The following is a 15,889-nucleotide window of genomic DNA, read 5'->3' on the forward strand; positions in this document are numbered from 1 at the left end:
GCACTATCAGCAGCTGATTGGCCTCCACGGGTACACTTCTGCGAATGGTTCATCCAACAATGTGTCAATCCTCATTTCAGTGCAAATGTTCTCTTTACGGATGAGGCTTCATTCCAACGTGATCAAATTGTAAATTTTCACAATCAGCATGTGTGGGCTGACGAGAATCTGCACGCAATTGTGCAATCACGTCATCAACACATATTTTCTGTGAACATTTGGGCAGCCATTGTTGGTGATGTCTTGATTGGGCCCCATGTTCTTCCACCTACGCTCAATGGAGCACGTTATCATGATTTCATACAGGATACTCTACCTGTGCTGCTAGAACGTGTGCCTTTACAAGTACAACACAACATGTGGTTCATGCAAGATGGAGCTCCTGCACGTTTCAGTCGAAGTGTTTGTACGCTTCTCAACAACAGATTCGGTGACCGGTGGATTGGTAGAGGCGGACCAATTCCGTGGCCTCCACGCTCTCCTGACCTCAACCCTCTTGACTTTCATTTATGGGGGCATTTGAAAGCTCTTGTCTACGCAACCCCGGTACCAAATGTAGAGACTCTTCGTGCTTGTATTGTGGACGGCTGTGATACAATACGCCATTCTCCAGGGCTGCATCAGGGATTCCATGCGACGGAGGGTGGATGTATGTATCCTCGCTAACGGAGGACATTTTGAACATTTCCTGTAACAAAGTGTTTGAAGTCACGCTGGTACATTCTGTTGCTGTGTGTTTCCATTCCATGATTAATGTGATTTGTAGAGAAGTAATAAAATGAGCTCTAACATGGAAAGCAAACGTTTCCGGACACATGTCCACATAACATATTTTCTTTCTTTGTGTGTGAGGAATGTTTCCTGAAAGTTTGGCCGTACCTTTTTGTAACACCCTGCATATATAACTATTTACAATTTACAGTTACAGCAGAAGTTACAATTTGAGTAAATGCGTAAATGTCTGTATATGTGACTTACTTTACTTTGTTGTTCTTAAATTTCCAAGATTTACTTATTTAGTTTCCATGGACAAATACAAGGATTTGTTTTGGATAGTTTACATATTGATCATTTCCCCTTATAACATTGTGGAAAACAATTATATGCAATAGGTCTAACAGATAAAAAATTATGTTGCTATTTTTTTTACATGTAAATACTATTTATACAAATGAAAGTATTCTACTCCTCTAAGATGAATTCCTTAATAATATAAAAACACTTATTGCTGAGGAACTCCTTCAAGGCAATTTCAAGGTGGCTTCCACTTACGCTTTTTAATTCTTTTTGAAGTTTGTTATAAAATCTGATCCGTATGTAACAGGGGCTCTTGTCTGCACTTTTTGTACTATTTCTTTCCAGGTGATAATCATCGTCCCTCCTAGTATTGTACATGTGCACCTCTCTATTTAGATGGTTGTACTGCTTGTATTTTAGCATGAGTTGAACAGTTTTATAAATATATAGTGATGGGAATGTTAGTCGTTTCTTAATTTTTAAAATTGCTTTGCAAGACTCATTATATCTAAGCTTATACATGATACTAACTGCCTTTTTTGAAGGATGAATACTCTATTTACATGCTTGGCAGCAGCACATCATCATACTTCAATTCCGTATGTGAGGTATGGATACACTAAAGCATAGTAGATTATACTCATTTGCTCATATTTAAGAAATTGTGATGTTGTCCACATTGCATAAATTGATTTGCTAAGTTTTTGGCATAAGAAACCGATATGATGCTCCCAAGAGAGGTGCTGATCTAACATTACGCCAAGGAAGAAAGTTTTATCTTTCAATTTTACTTCTGAACCATCATCTGACACAGCACTCCATTGCATTTCATCTTGTTTGTGGTGTATTTGAAATTCCATTTGATTTGTTTTATTGATGTTTAAGCTTAAGTGATTGTTTTGGAAGTAGTTCTTCAATCCAAATAAGACATCAGATCAATTTTGGGCCAAATCATTCTCGTTGGTTCCCCAGCTAACAACGGTTGTCATATCCACATAGTTAAGTATCTTACTGTTATGCTCTGGGGGCAGATCATTAACATAGAGTATGAACAATAAAGGACCCAGAACTGACCGTTGGGGCACGCCATACATTACTATAGCTCGACTGGAGCTGTACTTCTTAATAACATTGCCCACTTTCTATGTGACCTGATATCTGTATTGTAGGTATGACTGTATGAGACACTTGGCTATTCCTCTAATACCACAAGTTTCCAGTTTCTCAAGTAGCAGCTCATCAGATACTGTGTCGAATGCACACGATAAATCTAGGAACAAACATACCACCCCTTCTTTTTCATCTAATTTCATAAGTATCATATGTACTACATCACATATGGCAAATGATGTTGAATAGCCTTTCCTAAAACCATGTTGGGTTTCTCATAGCACGACATTTGCAAAAGACACCAGTTGGTGTCTCCATGCAAAAAATACAATAAATAAATAAAAAAATATTTCTTTGACAAGAAAGTTTTCGAACCATAGTGAAATAATCTTTTCTAATATTTTGCTTAGGAATGGAATTAAGCTAATGGGTTGGTAGTTTTCGACTTTGTCAACACTATCTTTTTTGTGCAATTGTGACTATTGTATATTTTAATTCAGAAGGAAACACATCTTTATTCAAATTTTCATTGAAGAGGTGGGCCAGAACAGGTATGAGTTAATGTTTGCATAGTTTTAATATAATGGAGGAGATTTTATCCCATCCCGTAGAGAATTTGTTCTGCATTTTATTTATTATTCCCTCTACTTCAGTTGTATCTGTTTCATACATAAACATTTTTGTAAGCAGTTCTGTAGTCATCAGTGTCAGAGGACAGACACATGTTACCTGAATTTAAAAAGTGGGTATTAAAAACACTGCTGACCATATATGGATCTGAAATATTTACATTATCAGTCATTAGTTGGATATTGTTGACACTAGGCTTTGGTTTTCTGCTGATTCTCTCATTTACACAGTTCCATACTGATTTGCTTACGTTATTTGAGATGACAATTTTTTGCTGTATGTTTTCCTTTGTGTATACATTCTGTGCTCGTTTAAAGGCTTTTTGACGTTTGGTAGTTGTCTCTAGTTGATGTGTCCTGGAACTCTTTATATAATTTTCAAGTAATAAACAGTTTCTTCTGCAGCTGTTTTACTTCTGAAGGAAGTCTTATACGATTTTGAGTATATTTCTTTTTGAAAGTGACTGGGCATGTTACATTGAAATGGGCAAAGAAAGTGTTATAAAAGTTATTCCATTTGTCTGCAACATTTTCTGCACAATATATGTAAGTCCATGTCTCTGACTGCAGTGCGGACCCCAACTTCTCTAAACATTTTTCATTTGAATCATCTTGTATGTACTTTTTGAATCGTGCGTATTTCCATTGTCTGGCAAAGATGATCAGTGAGGTGAAGGTTTATTATGTCAACTCCGCAGTTATCTAAGTTGGTGTAAAAGAGATATATACAGCTAGAGGAGTCTTTAGTTTGGTTGGCCCATCAACCCCGTCTGACAAATTACAGACACACTGAATATCATTTACTTTTTCATAATCTTTAGTATACTTTAAGGAATCTATATTAAAATCACCATCTATAACAATACCGATGTTCTTATACCTATTACATGCAATTTTTCCCATGTTTTGTAGGAACTTGTCCAGTACTAGGAGATCTGTAGAGACCTATAACAATCAGGGGCACTTTGTTTACAAACAGCTTTATTGCTGAAATTTCAAATGTCATTTCTACACTAAGTTCTGTGATAAAATCCAGTTTTGTGACATGTAGATGGTCTTTACAATACATGGCAACTCTCCAACGTTTATGTTCTGTTTGACAGAAATTACTACTCAAGAGTATAGTTGTCGAGTTTAGTCATTGTAATTAAAGTACTAGACAATCCATATTCTGTAAGAATAACTACGTCTGCATTTTCCTCACATAGTGCTTGCTGTAACTGTGGGCACTTTTTGCTTAGGTACTGAATGTTTTGATAACACTTTGACACCTGTTTTGATTTTTGTATATGGCCAGTACCCTTTGTATATGTCCACTATCCTTGTAAAAGTGATCTAGAGATGAGAGAAATTACTACCGGTACGACTACCACATACTGCACTGTATATTATTAGATTTATTACTTATTTGCGGCTTCCTATCACTTTAAAAACTATATTTCTTTTGGTAGACATAGTATTTCCTTGTGTCTTCTTTAGTCCGTCATCCTTCTGCGTCAACTATGCTCTCGCGCACTAATGTTTAGGCACTGACAATGTGATATGCTTTTTTCCCTTGTTATTCACGACTTTAGTAACATAGGCCTATCACATCACATAAATTGTGTTGTGTTGGTTTCAAGCTTGGTAAAATATCTCTCTATAGTTTCACTATATGTGGTGGTATGAACACTTTTATTTCTATAAAACTGCTGAAGCCTGCCACAACATATACTAATCTTAGAACAACATCAGGAGCGCAATTCTAACATTACGAAGTTACGAACGCTTCTCAATTTCATATTTAAAAATTGCACGCTTTTCATACGTCTGTGACAACAAATGAATACCACCGCAGCCAAAGTTATTGAACGTATTATCGTAGCTAACGCACACAAACTCATAGTCGTCGCAAATATAAACCGAAAACATATTAATAGAAACGTGTTTCTTTTCTGCAATTGTAGCTTTTACTGTTATGCTATGGGTAGTTTACGTCCTTGTATACTTCATTACTTATCTGAAGGAAGCCGTGATAGTTTCTATTATTAACTTTGACTAATCGTCACACATCTCTTTAGATTGTAACATCCTAGGCACTAAACAGTTGCTCTCGTGTTTATTCGCGGAAAGTGTCATTTACGATCCTACGGAGTGTTTGTTTAATTAATAAACAGTGAAAACCGTAATAAGCAAAAATGGCTAATCCTGCTCTAAGAGATATGGTAGAAGAAGATGCGGCAGCGTTAGTGTTCCCAAAAGGTATTTCAGCAACGTAGTAGTTTACTGTTTACCATGTGATGAAAAATCAAATTGATTTTTAGGTTAGAACTTTGTTTGTGAATATTAGATCGAAATTTGGTACTAGTACCATGTATTTACAGCAAAAATAATTCTCTTGTTGGTTTTCAGCCCCATGAAAAGTTATATTTGTGAACTATGCTGTCATAAAATAAGTTGTAATTGTTTACGCTGGGTTGCTCTGACTGGTATGTTGGAGAGCACGAGGTCGTACATAACGGGTTGTAAGGCATTTATAATGGTTCATGGTACATAAAAAAATTAGCCCCCCCCCCAACCCTTCATAATATTTATCACTTACTGGATAATTGGGCTAAAATTACTTGTTGGACTCTCTGTATGGCACGGACGTAAACATTAGGCATCGCTATCAGTCAGTTGTTACCATAACCAGATTTTCTGCTTTCATATTCGTTTGGTTCGCCAATTCACGACAAAATTATCATCTTCCAACCCAACCTAGTCCTCTGGCTGCATTCGTCCCCCCAACCGTAATTTCAGAAGGGGCCCAATACGTAACTTTAACCAGTTTGTGTTTGGCAGTAGGCACATTAAGTTACCTAGCCAATAGTTGTATTATTATTAAACCATGTAAGCAAATTCCTGTTTAAACTATTCACAAGTAAATTAGTGCTCTTGTTTCAGACTTTCCGTATGTGTCCTAAAAGGCATTGCATTATTGTATGTCCATAGTTGAGTTATTGCACTTTAATACATATCATACATGACGAAGGAAGAAAATGAAAACAAAATATGAGTATACTGACAAACATTCGTGATTTGCAGAGTTCGAGAATGCAGAAACGCTGCTGATCAGCGAGGTGCACATGCTGCTGGAGCACCGGAAGGCACAGAACGAAAGTGCTGAGGAGGAGCAGGAATTCTCAGAGGTGTTTGTCAAGACGCTGGGCTACACCAATCGCTTTCGAAAGTTCAAGAACAAGGACACAATTGCCGCTGTACGTAGGTGAGTTTATATTCTGACAGCCTTTTTGTCTGGTTCCTGTGTCCACAAAGTTTATAAAACATGGTCAGTGCCATTACTTAGTTGTTAGTGGTACAACTTTGGCACTGTTTGTGAAATGGTGTAGTTGGAATATGTGAAATGTGCTTTATTCATCTCATAATGTACACAATTTCAGAACATATGTCTGATGTACAGGAGACACGTCAAGCTTACAGTTTGCTTATTTAAAATTTTGTCACACAATAATACTTTGTGGAGAATTTACTTACTTAAAATTTGTCAGATTTAACAGTATTTACATCTATTATAACTATCACAAATTTTTATTCCATTTTAGGGATGCAGCTTAAAGTATCGCTTAATCCTTCATGAAATCTTCCACAGAGTAATAGCATCATTTAATTAGAAAATTGTGTAACTTGCTTTTTAAAATATTTATCTTCATATTCATTATGTCACACCCTTTCATTGTGTTGTGAATTTTCATGGCTATATACTGAGGAGTCTGAGCACACAGTTTTAAGGGATGAGAGGTGAACATGAAGCCAGAATGAGATTTTCACTCTGTAGTGGAGTGTGCGCTGGTATGAAACTTCCTGGCAGATTAAAACTGTGTGCCGGACCGAGACTCAAACTCAGGACCTTTGCCTTTCACGGGCAAGTGCTCTACCAACTGAGCTACCCAAGCACGACGAATGTGCCATCCTCACAGCTTTACTTCTGCCAGTACCTCGTCTCCCCAACTTTGCAGGAGAGCTTCTGCAAAGTTGAGAAGGTAGGAGACAAGGTACTGGCAGAAGTAAAGCTGTGAGGATGGCACATGAATCGTGCTTGGGTAGCTCAGTTGGTAGAGCACTTGCCCGTGAAAGGCAAAGGTCCTGAGTTTGAGTCTCGGTCCGGCACATAGTTTTAATCTGCCAGAAAGTTTCAGGTCAGCATAAAGGTTTCTTTATGTCTTGTCATATGAGAGTTTAAAATTATTATATATATATATTTTTTGTATCCAAAAACATTGATGATGTGACTTACCAAGTGAAAGTGCTGGCAGGTCGACAGACACACAAACAAACACAAACATACACACAAAATTCAAGCTTTCGCAACAAACTGTTGCCTCATCAGGAAAGAGGGAAGGAGAGGGAAAGACGAAAGGACGTGGGTTTTAAGGGAGAGGGTAAGGAGTCATTCCAATCCCGGGAGCGGAAAGACTTACCTTAGGGGGAAAAAAGGACACGTGTGTGTGTGTGTGTGTGTGTGTGTGTGTGTGTGTGTGTGTGTGTGTGTGTGTGTGTGTGTGTGTGTGTGTGGGTGGGCGCGCGCGCACGCGCGAATACCCGTCCTTTTTTCCCCCTAAGGTAAGTCTTTCCGCTCCTGGGATTGGAATGACTCCTTACCCTCTCCCTTAAAACTCACATCCTTTCGTCTTTCCCTCTCCTTCCCTCTTTCCTGATGAGGCAACAGTTTCAAGCAAAAGCTTGAATTTTGTGTGTATGTTTGTGTGTCTGTCGACCTGCCAGCACTTTCATTTGGTAAGTCACATCATCTTTGTTTTTGGATATATTTTTCCTACGTGGAATGTTTCCTTCTATTATAATTATATATTTTTTTAATTAGATCAGCTCCACCTCAGAGATGTATAAAGAGGAGACAGTTAATATTTTTAGGCCTTTAAATAATGGTCGACATGATGCCCTCGGCTGCGCAGAACACATGTTGCGAATGATTCTTTTTTTGAAACTTTAAAATTGGTGTAACTTTTCTGAGTTTTCCCCCAAAATTATGCCATATAGAATAACTGATTCAAAGTAGCTATAATACGCTATTTTCCTGGTGGCCATATCAGTAGCACTTGCTAAAATTTCCATTGCAAATGCAAGGCTGTTTAATTTATTTGCTAGATATTCTATATGGAATTCAAACTCAAAGTTCTGCCTAAGTTTATTCCCAGGAACCTGACCAAGTCAAGTTCTTCCATTTTTTGATTGTGAATGATACATATTTCTTCAGTTTTTGACTGTTTGATTTTAAAACTCATCATGTGGGTTTTAGAGATGTTTAGCCTTAAGCCATTTAGACTGAACCATGTTTCCAGGTCACTTAACGTATTCATGACACACTGTGGTATATTGTCAGAGTTTTCATTTTCGATTAGGGTAGAAGTATCATCTGCAAACAAAGTTAAATGAATATTTATATTGAGAGGCAAGTCATTTACATAGAACAGGAATAAAATGGGTCCAAGGTGCTCCATTTGATGTGATTACTACCCTTTGTTTCCTCTCCAAGAGATAAGATTCAAACCATTTCAAAGCAATACAACAGTGTGTTCGAACAACTGGTTGCAAGAAGCCGATGAGAGCAAAACAAGCAGATAATGTCTTTTGTAGAAATGAGTTGAAGCATTTGTGTCAAGTTGTAATGTGTGACTTTGTCCGTGAAAAGCACAATTTATTAATTAGAATAGTAGGTTTGAGAAGAGTCACACATTCTCCCAGTGATTAGCCGTTGTAGGAAAATAAAATAAAAAAAACTCTATTTCTGTAGATACATACCAAACACATATTTCAATATGTAATAAAACTTATAAAATACATTTGGGTGGCTGTTAGAAATAGGAAAGGTCACAGATAGGTTTGTGACACCGCATAGTACAGATTAGGACTGTTGTTTGTTAGTTTTCTGACGAATCCTGTGATCCTCGGTTGTCATTTTTTTTCCTTTTGTTAGTCCAGTTGTTGAAGGCTAGCAAGTGTCCTAAGAACTTTATTTGTACTACCTAAATTGCGATGTGTGACATACATTCCTGCATCACTTCTTGCTCTGGATTACTATGTGCTTATGATTGTTTTAAAATAATTTTTTGACAGATCTGATGATGTGTTACACCTGAAACACCTAATGTAATAAAGAAGTTCAGCCAACCTACATTGACTGTTAGCAACCTACCAACATTGGTTATAATTTTCTTGTATTTCAATGGGGTTGTAAGCCCCATGCAAGACTTTGTGATCGCGTCATTGCTCATTCAGCAACGGTTTCACAGGACTCGGTGTGATAGTTTTTCTCTGGATGTGCAATTTCTCAGCACGTTGACATTCCCTGGCCTCTGTGCTCCCCTGACTTCTTCTTCTCCCCCCCCCCCCCCCCCACGTGTGTGTGTGTGTGTGTGTGTGTGTGTGTGTGTGTGTGTGTGTGTCTCACAGGTATGATAAGCAAGTTGGAGTGGCAGTTGCTAAAACAAAGCTGGTATTCGTCAGAGCTCACACAAAAAGACATGTGTGTTCAGTTTTTGAGACTGAAATGGTTAAAAAAAAGACTGAACCTTCTGTCCTCTATCAAATACGTAAGTACATATTGCAGAGTAATCGTGTAGATGTAGGGATTTGCAAGTGCATGTTTGTTTTCATGAATTATAATTACTTTAAATGAAATGTTTCCATGTGAACAATTTATACTGTTATCAGCTACCAGGAAATTACTCCGAATAATAAAGTTTTAAAGATACACCCCAGTCAAGAAACTGGAGATTTACTACAGGCTTAGTATGTCTTATTTGTGGAAGGAAGAGCAGGAAAAAATGTGTTGGGTAGCAGTATAATAAGAAAACTTATTCCACTGTGCTACATTTCATATCACATGCAGAATGTTGTCTGGGAAGCATTTCCTGAAAGCTACTCAAAGACTGAGAATGCTGTTCAGTAAACTTTCTTTCAGAACGCTTCTCAGTTCTGCCTGCCCAACAGCAAAGGACACAAGTGGAGAATGAGCTGCACAGTACAGTGAAGCTACAGCTTCACTCTAAAGATTTCATCGGTTGACTGAAAACTCGTAGATTGCAATCATCAGATCTCTTAGTAAGTTGCAATGTTGTGTCTTTATTTACAAAGGTGCCCTTGCAGGACTCTATGGAGCTTGTCTATATTTACAAAGGTGCCCTTGCAGGACTCTATGGAGCTCATTAGAAACAAGTTTGAGGACATAGTAGCGCTATTTAAACACATGCTTCCTTCAATACACTTCTTATTTCATGACCAATATTTTGAACAAGTAGACAGTGTCGCCATGGGAAGCCCTCTGTCTCCTGTGGTGGCCAATTATTTTATGGAGGTTTTTGAAGAAAAAGCACTACAGTCAGCCACTCTCAAACCCTCTTGTTTTCTGCAGTATGTGGGTGATACCTTTGTGGTGTGGTCACATGGACTTGATTAACTATGTTTCTTCAGCACCTGAATTTGCTCCATCTGAATATAAACTTCACACTGGAAGTGGAAAAAGATGGTACTTTACCTTTTCTTGATGTCTTAGTACAAAGGAAAGCAGATGATGGAATCTTGGGACACAGCGTCTACTGCAAGCCAAAGCATACAGATCTATATCTGCAGGCCACAAGCTGCCATCATCCTGCACAATGGGGTAGTGCCTTATGTACGTTAGTTCATAGAGCACATGTGGTATCTAATGCTGAAAGCTCGTCGAGTGAAGTACAACATTTCAAGACAGTGTTCCGAAAAAACGGTTATTCTGAGAGACAGATATGTAATGCATTCAGGCCCAGGCAAGTTCAGTCTATGGAGCAGAATGAAGATACGAAGATACCCACCACTTTGGCTTTTTTGCCGTACTTTGGTGCCATGTCATCAAGAATCAGAAGAGTCCTCAGAAGATATGGAATTAAGTGTGCTTTTTTATTCAACCATTTGCAAAACAGAGAAACCTGTTGGGTTTGGTTAAGGACGACCTTGGCCTGAGGGAATGTGGTGTGAACAAGATTCCTTGTCAGTGTGGGGCAGCATATATAGGCAAGACATTCCGCACAGTACAAAAACGCTGCAATGAACATAAACGTCAGCCGGAAAAGTCGGCAATTGCGGAACACTGTCTCAGTACAGGACATCGTATGATGGATGAAAAGACGGAAGTTTTATCCCCGGCATCATCTTTTTGGGATTGCGTCATTAAGGAAGCAATACATACCCGTACAGCTGGTAATCTCATCAACAAGGATACGGGATTTCAGCTGAGCACAGCCTGGAACCCTGCATTGACTGCTATTAAATCACGACATGAAAGTCAAGATTCTTCGATAACAGGCCCGTTGTAACATTGGTGAGTAACGACTTGCCACACTGTTGGCAAACGCAGCTACAGTGCACGCACAGGAGAGCAGCTCTGTGATTTTCAGCAGAGGGAGTTTGAATGTGGCACCATCTATCTGCAAATCCTTGCACATGCGCAATTTCCGCGGCTGCGAATTCTTTGCGCGCGTGTTCAAGTAACTGGGCACCAACTTGTGGATACTGTCAGTTGTACCTAGCCACCAGCAAGGTCGAATCAGCTGAAGATGTCGGACAGTTGCTCTGAGGAAATATTGTGGAATTTGCACAACGTGGAAAACCCATGGAGACTATTTACAAGATGTATTTTGTTGCACGTGGGAATGTGTGATGAATTTCTTAGATCACAGAGCATTTGACTCTCATTCAAATCTTAAGACTTTGAGGACCAACTAATTAAAAAAAAATTTGGGTCCAGAAGACTACCTATTTATGCCATTATTTCAGATTTTACTGGCACATTTGTGTTTTATATATCTTGAAGGGTGACATGCACTAAAAAAAAAAAAAGACCAATATTATATCTGAACACACAGCTTTTCTTGTAGCTATACTACATGTATATTAATTTAAATCATTAACTTTTCCCATTTGTGTGTTTTTGCTACCTAACATTGATATTGTCATTGGCTGACTGCGTCTCATATCTTGTACTCTGAATATCTGCTCTAATTGGCTGCCAAGATCACCTGATGTGAGCTATAACTGGCTGACAAAAATGCAGTGCAATGTAAATTGCAATGCATTGGAAGCTACTGTATTTGGTGGAATTCGTATTTATACTTTTGTAATACGAAAATATGCAATGGAAATTTTGCTGTGCATCAAAGGTCTTTTTCAAAGTGCATTTTTTTACTGTATTTCCTTTTTTAAAGTGCCGGGAAGTTCTACACTAATGTAGAAAACCTTTACCATTCAAAGGTTTGATAAGTTTTGCAGCTCCGGGGGCAAATGTATTGTCACCTAACATGGGAAAAATGTACATTCAGTCAAAAACGGTGTATTTTTAACTGGCGAAAAGTGGGGAATTTTATTGTCCCTGTTCTGTCGTTGAGGAATTGAACAGTTGGTAGAATGTTCCGACCATTGTTTCGAGAGACGTGATTGTTGGAAACTAGTTTCATGTTCTTGGAAGTGTAGTGTAGCATTCAATAAAAGTTACTTGGCTTGCCATAATAATGTGGAAGTTACTTTTTGATGTTTACTCATACTATTCGTATGATTTGTGTCAGTTTGTGTTATGCCAGTGTGAATATAAACAGTGGAGAGTGATGCATTTACACAGGACTGGGAAGTGCACTAGTTTCAACACATAAAAGTACAATCAGTGTGGACTTCTTTGACTATTACTTGCTGACTGCTTGCATGTTTCAGTCTGCTGGCACAAAAGAAGCTGCACAAATTTGAACTGGCTTCGTTGGCGAACCTGTGTCCGGAGAACCCAGAAGAAGCAAAGTCACTGATTCCGAGGTAATGGTTCCTGTAATCCAGTATAATAAATGTAAATCTCACAAGTAAGGTGTAATTGGCTAGAATGTATGACACATTATTTTCATTGTGAGATCAGTGGCTGCTCAGGCCAGTGATGGCAGTCATGTGTTAGTGAGGTGTACTTGCTTGTTGAAGACTTTGGCTGAAACCTATAATGAGTAACAGTGTTTTCTTTGTGTCTGTCTGCTACTCAAAGGGTCATCTTTACAGTGAGCAGCAATCTGTAGTTTTCCTAATGTTGTTGATATTCCAACCTGGAATTTCCATTGTTTTGATATTGACAAATAGTATTTAACTGTTCCTTTCAAATGAATAAAACATTTTTTCCTATTCTTTAGTTTGTGACAACATAATGCACTTTCTGGATAGCCTTCGTACTAAGCTAGCAACAGAAGATTAACTGCAACCCTATAAAAAAGCTGAGTAGCAGCACAGTCTAACACATACAGTCACTACACTTCTGCCCCTCTTTGTTGTAAAGTGTTCCTGCTATACCCGAAGCAGACTGAAGGCTACAGTGCTGATTAAGATACTGGATTAGTGCAAATAGTACAATTTATATTGATTTGTAACATAGTTTTTACAACATGCAGTGTATGTAGTGCCGTAAAAGTCACCAATAACTAAAAAACTATACCAAATTTCTCTCAGTTCAGTTTCGTGCGGGTGTTGAGAGACAGGAATCGGTACATTACAGGACAGTTTATTTATGACTCTTTTGTAACCTACAGATAATTAATGAAGAATACCATTTACTTTTAAGGACAGAAATAAGGTCAATAAACAGCAGAAGACTTGACGTTTTGCATATACCCACTCACCAATGTGAAGTTTTCTCCACTACGCTTGCAGTCAAATCAGTCAGCATGAAATATAGGAAACCTCTGTGGAATGCAGTACCTACAGTTTTTAATGCCACCACAGCTGTAACTTGAGGGGGAAACCACACAGACATGACGTGATTGTAAAGTGTCACGCAATATAACTGTTTTCCAGCACAGAAGAAACCAGTTTACACAGTTGTTGCTACATCTGAGGCACAAGCAGCAAAGTGAGTGGGGCACAGTGGTTAGCACATTGGACTTGGGTTTAGGATAATGATGATTAGATTTTCTCTAAATCACTTAAAGCAAATGCCTGCGTGGTTCCTTCAAAAGGGCACAGCTGCTTTCCTTTCCCATCCTTCCCTAATCCAAACCTGTGCTCCATATCTAATGACCTCCATGTTGCCGGGGAGTTAAACACTAGCCTCCTCCTCCACCACAAAGAGCGATGACCTTCAACACTTCTGCTTGTGAAGTTAAAGTAATTATATTTACAAAAATATTCATGTATTAGAAAGTCAAGTGAAGTGTAAGACTGTGTGAATCATTAGAATCCGTACAAAATTGTTACATTCAAGGAAAGTGCCTAGCATCAGAACAGACGACGACAGAAATGTATGCATCTCGTGTGTGACATGCATATTTTTCTTGCTTTCAGCTGAGTAAGCTAAAATTATATGCTTATTCACTTCACTGAACCAGTGTGTGTCAGCTATTTCTATATTTCTTACACAATAATTCACATCTCTTTATCAGTTTGTAATCTGTTAGTGATTAGTAGTAAATAGAACAACTATTTTGTTAATTTCATAAAAGAAAAAAAAATTAAAAAACAAACGTGAATCTTATCACTGGTGGCTTTCTTTCCTTGAGAGGTACTAGTGTTGTTCCAGCTGTCTGATGATAACAGTTTTCAACAGCAGCAGCGAGTGTCGTGGTAGTATATGTTAGACTGTAGTAGCAGCTTCCTTACTAAATTATTTTGGATAGATAAAAATTATAATCACTAAACAGCAGCAGAGCACACGCATAAAAAGTTTATAACTAGGCAAGCTTTCGGAGCCTGTGGCTCCTTCAGGCAGAAGGGTTAAAGGGGAAGGAAGAGGGGTGAAGGAAAAGAACTGGAGAGTTCTAGGAAAAATGGGGTGGATTTCAGAAAAGTCACACAGAACCGCAGGTCAGGGGAGACTTACATGATGGGATGAGAAGGAAAGACTGATAGTTGGAAACTACACTGGATGAGAATTGATAACCTGATAGCTTAAAGGTGGAAGACAAGGTAATGTGCAAGACAGCGATTACTGCTAAAACATTGTGTTGAGTTAATGTAAAAATTGATTGTTTTCATTGTTACTAAATCTTTTAATAATTTGGATATCTGTAAGGAATGGCAAAGTGGTAGATCAAAACATCACAACCACCACACTCATCTGTTGGCCTAGCATATTATTTTGCCCATCTTGTGTAACTTTAGAGTGATCTCATCTTAATAAATACTGTACAATTTGCAGATTTTATAACAGCTTCTGCGTTCTCTCTTTTTCTCTGCAGCCTGGAAGGGAGATTTGAAGACGAGGAGCTGCGACAGATCCTGGAAGACATCCAGACGAAGAGGAGCCTCCAGTACTGATGATTGTGCACTGCATGTGTTTGATACCTGGCTGCCGGCAACGAGTTGCACATATGTATCATTGTAGGGGATGATTGTTCTTTTAAGCAAAGTTTTCTGTGTTGAGTTTATATTCTTTGTTAGGGTTTTTCTGGCATTTGTTTAATGGACTTGTAAGTTATTTTGCCACACAAATGTGATTTCAGTTATTACTGTCATTCATTGCATTTAAAAAATGGGTCAGCTGAAGTTAGTCTGTATAATTACTCCAACTGACTTCCCTTATTTTGTTACAAAACAGTGAAATAATTGATCAGTAAATGAACAGACTACTGGAAACTTAAATTCAAGAATAGAACAGTAGTCACATCAGGATAGTTAGTAATAGAAACACACAACTTCCACAGTTTCTCAATTTTTACCTGTATTCAACACATTTGTGATGGCAATGTGATATTGACTGGAATATTGTGAGCATAGAGGAACTTTTATTTTGTAAAAACTGACATTCCAGAAACAAGGGATTGTGTTGCTGCAGCAGTCTTTTTCTTTCCAGTTTCCACACCTGTTATAACTTGCATGATTGAAGAACTGTTTTGTTTATTTTAATATGGATCTCAGCATCCACCTGTAACTAATTTTAAAAAAAAAGGAAATATTGGTCAGTCGTCTGTTGTCAGGTGTCCAGATGTGATCAATTTCATTTTTCAGGACAATATTTGAGGAACTGATCTAATAAATAGTGGTAACAACTCACCGAACAGTGGAAGAGTTGAGTTGTTAGTACCTACATAAGAAAGATTGAGAGTTTTTCTAGCTTTCAGATGAATCCTCCTTTGGGCTACACA

The 15,889-nt window shown here is 38.1% G+C and overlaps 1 protein-coding gene across 1 annotated transcript; it reads left to right on the top strand.

Annotated features, from left to right (window-relative positions):
• The first annotated feature begins 4,800 nt into the window (after positions 1 to 4,800).
• Positions 4,801 to 15,578, top strand: LOC126212979 (DNA-directed RNA polymerase II subunit Rpb4-like). The gene is made up of 4 exons (XM_049940516.1): positions 4,801 to 4,997; positions 5,823 to 6,003; positions 12,492 to 12,587; positions 14,984 to 15,578. The coding sequence occupies exons 1-4, from the start codon at positions 4,934 to 4,936 to the stop codon at positions 15,060 to 15,062; spliced, it is 420 nt and encodes a 139-aa protein (XP_049796473.1). The 5' UTR covers positions 4,801 to 4,933; the 3' UTR covers positions 15,063 to 15,578.
• Positions 15,579 to 15,889: the final 311 nt, after the last annotated feature.

This window comes from Schistocerca nitens, chromosome 11 (assembly GCF_023898315.1).
Source record: "Schistocerca nitens isolate TAMUIC-IGC-003100 chromosome 11, iqSchNite1.1, whole genome shotgun sequence".
NCBI lineage: Eukaryota > Metazoa > Arthropoda > Insecta > Orthoptera > Acrididae > Schistocerca > Schistocerca nitens.

Excerpts from the sequence above, each read along its gene's own strand:
- LOC126212979 (XM_049940516.1), top strand. The coding sequence starts at position 4,934 with ATGGCTAATCCTGCTCTAAGAGATATGGTAGAAGAAGATGCGGCAGCG. Across the intron at positions 6,004-12,491 it reads ACAATTGCCGCTGTACGTAG|TCTGCTGGCACAAAAGAAGC; the intron begins GTGAGTTTATAT and ends TGCATGTTTCAG. Across the intron at positions 12,588-14,983 it reads GCAAAGTCACTGATTCCGAG|CCTGGAAGGGAGATTTGAAG; the intron begins GTAATGGTTCCT and ends TTTTCTCTGCAG.